Source organism: Sesamum indicum, linkage group LG7 (genome assembly GCF_000512975.1).
Source record: "Sesamum indicum cultivar Zhongzhi No. 13 linkage group LG7, S_indicum_v1.0, whole genome shotgun sequence".
NCBI classification, from domain to species: domain Eukaryota; kingdom Viridiplantae; phylum Streptophyta; class Magnoliopsida; order Lamiales; family Pedaliaceae; genus Sesamum; species Sesamum indicum.
Genome location: NC_026151.1, coordinates 5,598,750 through 5,608,113, shown reverse-complemented (window position 1 = coordinate 5,608,113; position 9,364 = coordinate 5,598,750). Strand labels below are relative to the sequence as shown.

Here is a 9,364-nt window from a genome sequence, read left to right as displayed (position 1 = left end):
TCTTCAATCTTGGCATCTATATTCTGCAGATCAGTAGCTAAGGTGTTCATCTGTCTCTGTGTAATTTCAACAGTCGTTTAGAAAACTTTCAAACACTACCATCATCTCCAGTCCACTACCTTGGTCGGATTTGGGCCATAGGGCCACCGGTACACTTTTTTCTCCTCAATCTTCTGTGTTAGTACTTAGTACATTGGGGAGGCCAATCAGAGTCTAGAACTCATGGGTTCCACCAAGGGCATTTTCAGCTTCCTTTGCTCAATTCAATGTTGAAGACAAGGTCAATGTCGATGGGCTGAGCAATGATATGGAACGCTACCTCGTTGGGCCCCCATTTGATGAAGATCTGGATTCGAACTTTCTTAGGCCATATGTTGGGCCTCTCACCACAAATGCCAGCCTCTTAAAAGATGAAGCATCCAATAGGTCAAGTGGCCCAAACTTTAGGAAGTCCAATAGAGTTGCTGCAAAACCAATTTGGCTTATGAACTATTATCACTAACTAAAATAAAATAGATAGGACAAAAAGTTGTTAGGACAAGATAGAGATAATGGCACTTGTCCAATGATCCTTCATTATGTTTTGTACTTAACGCTATGCAAATGAACGGAAAAACGAGAATAAAAAATTTGCAGAAAATATCATCTGCTTCCTCCCGACTTTCTAGAGTTCATCCCTGCTCGAATTGGGAATACAATTTCCATAATCATGTCCCTATCATATGGAACATCAAATGTTCATATTTCATCTTGATCTTTTCAATCACCCTAGCATGACATTTCGTTTCGTTCAAAAAGATCAAGGAGGGAGAATGTTCTTGGGTTATCTTCCGAGTCTTCAAACTGTCTAGAGCTCCTTCAAGCTCTGCCAGTTCCAGCATAAGATACTCATTGGGCTCGGCAAGATAGCAATCTGCGTCGTTGTGTCATCAACTTGATAACCTATTACTTTGAAGCCCGTATACCCTTTGACAAATGAAGCCTGTTATGTTTGCATCTTCTTTCTGTTTGGGGGTTAAGCTAATGGATTTATTCAGATGTCCTCAGGATTGGATAGGTTTGAATAGAGGTTAAAAAATATGTACTTCTTTTAGTTTAAGTGTATGAGGGCTGAAGTTATATATGGACGAGGAAGGTCCTGGTGGTGGCTCGAGTAACACGTAGGGATGGAAATGGGGTGGAAGCTATGTGTACTGGTATAAACTGAGAGAGGTAGGGAGTTAGTTTATTTATATTTGAAAATATAGTGGTAATGTGGGTTGTATATTGAACAAAAGATCAAAGATGCAATTTTGTATGGTTTGGAGCGGTTGCGGACGGTTTTAATATTTATAACAAAAATAAGACGTGAGACTAACAAAAATAAAAAAATAAAACAACTATTTTTATATAGCAAGTAAGAAAAACCAACAGTACTTCCCACAACTTTAAGTACATTAGAATATAAGATCATATATATATGTATTAATCCAACAAAGATATATATTAATTTAACAAGGAAATACTCGATCCAATTCAATGGTCGATTTTAGAGAGAACAACGATGAAAGGCAGAAAGACAAAATAAAAAAAAAAAGGATAAGAAAGAAGAGGAAAAGAGGGGAAAAAACAGGGAAAAAAAATAAATGAAAAAATTGAGACAATCATCAAATGGGTTTAAAATTTAAATGGACTTAGAGAATCGAACATTCTTTTTTATTGTACAAAGTCCAAATATAAATTTTACAAAAATGCTTCGTGATGTGGAGTTTTGATAACATATGGATTTTAGGATTATATAATTCAAGTATGAAATTCTTCTACTAAAAGTTAATTATTCTATCAAACTATTATATATGTAATTTTAAAAAATAATAATATATTTAGCAGTGCAGTTGAATTTCTGGTGATTTTTTTAAACTCTAAATTAAAACCAAATCGATATAAAGTGCAATTTTATTCTAAATTTAAATTTGTGATTTAAAAAATAAATCATGAAAAATATTTTCGATTCGATTTGATTCAGATGATTTTAAAATTTTTTTATCGCCTCTAATCTCAAAAGATCCACGTATAATTACACCAAATTTCAAAAGAGGAGAGAGCAATTATCTCCTTTAGGTATTCCAACAAAACAAGTCCTTAATTTGCAAAAATTGATATATCAACGCGAATCTTAAAATGATCCCAAAATTATATTTTTCAACGCATTTAGTACCAACCCCACCTTCCGATGAGAGCCGCTGGCGAATGCATGTGGCTGTAATCAGTAATCGGAGCTCAGAGCTTAACTTAGTCTCAACAGCAAATGAAATCTCAATAAAATCAAAGCACAACTTAGGTAGCAAAAAGAAATATGAAATTAGAGGCATAAATGCTGATATGATGCGCCTACTCAAATGTCGATGGCTAAAGATATTACCAAAACCCTCAAATAATTTGAACTCCAAAGAGTTTAAGGCCCTTCTTCTCTGCATTAATGGAAGAACTACCAACATCAATGTCCTTCATCACTTCCCCACCATTGTTCTCATCCTCACTTTCATTCTCAACTTGCTCAAAACCAGCCTGAAAATCCATCTTCTCCTCAATTTCAACTTCGTCGCAACCATCGAATCCAGGTTGCCCGATCTTCAACGGCGACGCAACACTACCGTCGACGTTGCCTTCCACAACATCACCGTTGTTGTACACCACGTCAATCATACACAGCTTCTGATATTCATCAAATCCTTCACCGCATTCATAGGCAAAGAATATCACCCTGTCCCTTGGTCTTAGCCCTTTCTCTTTCACAAATCTGTTCCACCCCCTAGTGAACACAAAACTCTGGCTACTTCTCCAGTAGCAGTAACGAAACTTCCACGGCTTCATTGTCACGTCATAAAATGTGAGCTCAACGTCATCCGAACCACCCCCGTCCCCTCGGGGAAAGTATTTCACTGCATACTTTTTGGGGATGACGAGCCGGTTGAGCTTGCTTACGTCGCTTGGAGTGAGCTCTTTCTCGAAAAGTTGCCGCCATTTAGCGCCCTTGGCGCCGTGCAGAGTTGCCAACTTGCAGCCTTCTTGGACTTCATCCCTCAGATAATCGGAAAATTTCGCAGCATACGAGCCATCCTTGATCATGCTGAGGACCACTTCTGTGCTCAACTGGCTTTGGAATTTTGGTTCATGAACAGTGACGGCCGTCCATGGGAAGTTCCGGTGTGAGTCTCCGCTGCGTAACTTTATGGCCGCGCTGTCATACGCCATTGCAGCTTCCACCTCTGATTTGAAAGTGCCGAGCCAAACTCTTTGATGGTTGGCGTATATCTGTGCGCCCCAGTGCCCGTTCTGCTGACTCACCACGCCTTTAAACTTTGAAGAAGAGGCCTTCCAATCGTTAGCTGGATGCTTGAGAGGAAATTGGTGACTGCTACTGTTGGAATCCGAAACTTCACCTGACCGATATGTTGTGGCACCTGATAATATGCTTGGTTCTTCCATGATGAATCTGATAACACTAAAATGCGCTAATTCAGAAACTTAAGTAGGAACTAATGATGTCACAGGAAATTGCAGGATTAGTGCAAGTAAAACCATGACGACATGCTTGGGAACATGATTTCAAGCTAATATGTGATCTCCATACAAGAAAAGAAATTTTTCTTATATTATAAATCGGTATGGCTAAGAAATTACGGAAAATGAATACTATCTAATGTGGTGATACAAAATCAATGCGAAAACTTGATTTTTCACTACAACTGATCAACATTTGTCACGGTTTTCACCACAGGCAAAGCATTTACCATGAGTTTAAGCTAATGCCAGCATAAATAAAAGTTACCAGCCATTGCATAGCCATTATTAATTAGTATTCTCCAAGATTGTTTATGTTTTTACCATGAGAACTAGTGAAGAAAAATGTCATAGTTCTTCTACCGAGAATCTCTTCTATACTGGCTAGGTGCATCATCATGTGAATTAATTGTTCGAGCGTTCCACACTTTATGAGCAAAGGCAAGAACGCTTCTTCTACAGCACTTTCTTCATTAAAAGTATGTGACCAATGAACAACTTATTCTCATTAGCATAAAATGACAGATGGTTCAACATAAAAACGAACAATGATTCTTCTGCATTACTGAATTTGACAATCAAACAAGATTTTAACAAATTCACCTTAAGAGTGTCTTTTATAACATGTAAAAAAAAAAGAAAAGCCAGAACCCTAGATCCAGAACTGAATTAGTCAATTGCTGGACATTGTCAAAACCTAAAAAAAATGCTGAAATTGAACTAGAACATCGTTAACGAACCCGATGTAATCCAACATTAGGCCAATATCATCTAAGGCATCAGCAAGAAGAATAGATTTCCAGCAGCAAAGACCTAAATAATAGCCGGGATAGTGCTGCAAATCTTCTACCATTAAGTATTAATTTATTTCAACCTAGCAAACTTCACGGAGTATTTTCAAATCCAAGTACCAGACTCGCATTCATCAACGACAGCAATTCATCAATTGAGGAGAATAAAGAAATAATGAGGAACTAAAGCTTGCCATCATGGATTCACATTATTCGTGCAGGAAAGACACCGTCTAGAAAAATATACAACAAGTTGATAAACACTGTCTTTATTTTGAAATTAGCACAACAATAGAAAAAAAATGAAAAGATAAGACTTTGAGATAGTGCTAATACATAAATAGCAAATCAAGAATAATAAGAATATGTTGTCAAAGTAAATTAAAACACTATGAATTGTCAAAGTAAAATAAAATACTATATATGATCAGGTCATCGTAAATGTTCGAACTAGTTGAACAGAAGGATCACTATGACTCCTTGATTAGTAGATGAAAATGATTTATTTGATAGACGACCATTTCATTCTTGTAGCCGGCAGTTTGACCTATTACTATTCCCTTGGGACTACTTCATTTCAGGGGGTTGATTAATCCCTTTACAGCCAGAAAGAGTATGGTCTTACATAAGCATACACGAAAACCTCGTACAGCACACATTATTACCTGATGTTTTTGGAAACTAATAACAATTACTAATTTTTCCCAGTTTCACAATTTTCCAATAACAGAATTTAAGATGTCAATTATGACATGTGCTTTTTAATCAGAATGAGCTTAATTTCAAAGGGTTGCTAACGGAACGACAGTTCAAAGTCGAGGCACAAATGCTTGTAAAGTGCATTGACACGACTAATTTACAATGTAAACCACCCACAACGTGCTCCATCCTTACAACAAAATAGCCATATATATTGTTCAAAGATGAGATAGTACCTACATAATAGAGTAGAAAGATAACTCCAATCTCTAACCCATGCAAAATTAGGCTTCTGATATGTTCACTTGAATAATGTAAATTCTTTTGGATGATTATATATGCATGCACGTGTGCGCTCTCACATATATTATATATATATTTCAAGATGGTATAAGAAAAAAGAATATGGTATACACGAGGCTGAATATAGTAACAAAAGACCAACAAATCACTTACTCCACATTGGGGCTATATATTTATATATATATATAACACATGATATACGATTAGACTCGATTATTCAGAATGATCAACAAAATATAAGAGTAGAAATAAACGACTAGATTTCATTTAAACCTGGGGCTACAGACACACACACAAACACCCCCATATATATATAACAAGGAAAAGAATTCATCAATTATGTGAAGGTGAACAGGCATAAACTCACAAGATCCATTTGATATATCGGACACGTTCATATTTGAAGCATAAGGAATGATACTCGAATTTTCCAGGTAGGACTAACAATTATATAATCTGGATTTGGACAAATAAAAAATCAAGAAAATAAGATACTCATGCACACATTGCAAACCTGTGAATTCTAACATCACAATTGTTGCTGCATTTTTACTGCTGGATGTGAGTTTCTATGTGTGTGTGAGTGTCTTGTGCGTGTGCCTGTTTGTGGTGGTGTGGTCTGGCACCGGAGTAAAAATGATGCCAAGCTGGCGACATTAATTTATGGAAGGAATTCGTGACACGTGGTAAAGCAAACTAAATGTAGGCGGGCAGACTTTCCCACCACATCATGAAATCAGGGAATCAAAAATTTGAATGGCATTATAGAAAGAAAACATGGATATAGATTTCAATTTTGAAAAAATTCAAAAAATTTTGATGTCACAGATTTGGCTTCCTTTTGGCGCCTAATACTATATAATATGTAAATAGTTTCCACCTTAAGGTTATTTTACCACGCGCCTGCCTTTTCATTAGACAACCATTTCGTTACAGCACAGGTTCCCCCCAAAAAACCAGGTAGTAAGTCAAAAGGAAAATGTGATTTGGCCAGCCTTATTTAGCCTCAAATTAATAAATATCTATTTAGACAATTCCAAAGTGCTAATTCATCATCATTCTTCCAGTGTTTCCCACTTTTTACAACTTGAATAACTGTACTTCAGAAATGTCAGAATTCTATAAACTTGGAGCAATGAACCTTAGGAAAAATCCAATCAGGGTATAAATTCATTGCAATATTTCTAGAACTAAGCCAATTATCAGATCCTCTTGACAAAACCATGACGATACCTTCAAGTCTCAATAGGATTTACAAAATAACTATCTCAAATTTGAATGAGAAAACCCCAGTCATGAAGTTACAGATGAAAACGCCTTGTATTATACCCCCACCCCCCCCCCCCGGGGGGGGGGGGTTATCCCCCCCCCCCCCCCCCCCGGGGTGGGGGTGTTAAATCTGAGCAAGGCGTTTAGGACTAAGAATTTCAAATTACTCCTGACCAGTATATCTACCATAATGATGAAGAAAATAGTTCAAAAAACATGAATGCTAAAAAAATTGGTCCTATATCTTTGAGGGGTACTTTGCAATTCTAGTCCTTTAACTCTGGATGTAGCAATTAATTTAGTCTTCTATCTTCTATGATAGTAGGATTTCGGACCTTAGACATTATTAGTAGCAATCTTGGTCTTATAATTTTCATCAAAGCATAAGTACAAATCATAGGGTGGACTAATTTGCGACAAACCAAACTTAAAGGATTAGAACTGCCACAAATTAAGTTAAAGGATAAAAATTGCCATTTCCAGTAAAGGGACTAAAATTTACGTCATAAAGTTAACATACTAAGATTGCAATCTCCCGCAAGTTTGCTTATCCCCCCACCAATAACAATTGCAACTCCATGTCATCCAATAAACCTATTAATTTATCATGATAACTTTTAACTCCCAAATTTTTCAATGGAAGCAAAGCCATATACATGTCCAAGTAACCACTATAATCCCTTTCTAATTATGACAAGGAAATATTTATTTTTAAAGTTAATCTTGAAATCCCTAGAACTTAAAACTATTATCCCTTGCTAAATTTGTTGTTAATTACCACCAAAATTACTCTCTTATAATTTTACTAGTGATTGGCACCTGGCGCTCATTGTGTGATTACAAGCATCAAAATAAATAAGGGGAGAAGTGTTAACAAACACAAGAGATATATATATATATAAAACAGTGTCTCCGCCAAGAAGTCAAGCTAAAAGAGGACCATTTTGATTTACGTATTAAATGAAAAATCATATCAAGAGGTTATTCGAGTGATGGCATAAACTTTTATAAAATGTGTGATTAAAAAGCTCGGGATTTATTATAGGTAGTTTACTTGAATTGATTGTTTTTATGGGAATTATAAATTAATAGTATAAAATGAAAGTGCACAATTTCTTGCTGAAATTTTCCCAAAAATTATTAAATGAAAAAAATCTTGCTTCTATAATTTGAAAAACCCTCTTTTGCATTGTATGGTGGTTGTTGAAAGCAAGCCTTGATGGAGGTTGGGATGGGGTGCACAGCGGTTTAAGGAAGAACACAAGGAGGGAGGATGGTGAGACGCGGGGGGGGGGGGGGGGGGTTTGGCAGTTTAGGGAAAAAAACGGGGAGTGAGGTGGCAACCAGCGGCCACTAGAAAGAAAATTAGTATTGACTACAATATTAGTGGCTGTGACAAAAAAAATCATGGTAAATGACTACTATTAACTATGATTAAATAAAACAGATACAAAAACTAGCTTTTCCACCATAAAAGAATTATTGGACATGGCTAAGAGTCACGGTCAAAATATTTGTCATGATTTTTAGTTATCACAAATGATATAGCCACCCTCGCAGAAACAACGGCCAAAGCAACATGGTCAATAACTTTTTACTACAATTATTTGTTATTAACAATGGCAAGTAACTGTAGTTAAAAGTTATAATTCTTCTAGTACGCAAGAGTACAAGAGAGCGGTGGCAGATTAGTGAAGAAGACGGATGGGGGGGGGGGCGACTAAACCTAAATGACGGGAAAAGGTAGGGTTCTAGCAATTTAGGAATGAAGACTTGGAGAGAGGGGGATGGGAAGAAGAATGGAGAGGATAAGGGAAGAGTGACGATAGGGAACGAAGAAGAAGGCGCGGTGAAGGCTGAGGGAGAAGACTGGTGGCAGTGAAGAAGAAAATGGGAACATGGGGCTAGGGAGAAAGGGGTTCCTTTTATCCGATCGAGCTTATTAGGCTGGATAAATTAATCCATCCCATTTGGTGGTTGGCTAATGCAACCAAAACAGTGAATTGGCCCGGCTCTGGGCCTAAGCTAGGGCCACCTATATGAAAGTAAACATGTGATTAGCTTCTATTAATTGTCCAAACCAGCCTATTAAGCCAAAGTAAACACCACGTAAAAGGGTTTTGGGAGGAGAAGCCAAGAGAAGAAATACTAGGACCATGATAGCATAGCCTAGGCAAAGTGAATGAGTTATCAGACACTTCATAATTCTGTTCGATGTCACAGTACTCATCAAGAAAGTAATGACTCTAACGAAACATGACCATCACTACAACATAAAAGGGATTAAATACATTTTTTGTCAACCAAAAGCAAAACCTACAACGACTCAAGTTTTAACCACGGATTATCAATATTTTACCAGGTCAAAACATTTGCTACGGTCTTCAACTATGACTCATGATTTGATAGGTTTGGTGAAAACAATGACTAATGACTGTGGCTGCGGTTGATTAGTATTCGCCACAATTTTTTACTTTTAATTGGTCACGATAATTAAACATGACAAAAATGTCATGTTTCTACCAGTGTAAGTAGATATTTTTAAGTGCTTTTTTTTTCTTGTAAAATGCATCCATTGTTATGCTAAGGTATCCAAAGCTGATGCATAAATCTGTCGCACTTTGCAAACAAAATTTATCTCAACTATCAGAAATATAGTATAGAGGCCAATTGACATGTAAACAGATTAGAAGGCCAATTACATGGTAATACATGAAATCTGCTTACTGTTGACGGTTCCTGGATTGCTATATATTTAT

General features: G+C 36.6%; 1 protein-coding gene across 8 annotated transcripts in view; it reads right to left on the bottom strand.

Moving 5' to 3' along the window:
- The window catches only part of LOC105166361 (AP2/ERF and B3 domain-containing transcription factor At1g50680), a 10,780-nt gene continuing 3,576 nt past the window's right edge, over positions 2,161–9,364 (bottom strand). For 4 of the 8 annotated variants that reach the window (XM_020695242.1, XM_020695243.1, XM_011085692.2 and 1 more), the window contains one exon: positions 2,162–3,475. In XM_020695242.1, the coding sequence (XP_020550901.1) occupies positions 2,410–3,468 (1,059 nt within the window). In that variant the 5' untranslated portion in view covers positions 3,469–3,475 and the 3' untranslated portion in view covers positions 2,162–2,409. Of the gene's footprint in view, positions 3,485–5,850; positions 6,513–9,364 lie in introns of those variants that run through there. The other 4 variants (XM_011085697.2, XM_011085696.2, XM_020695245.1 and 1 more) reach the window with 4 other exon arrangements.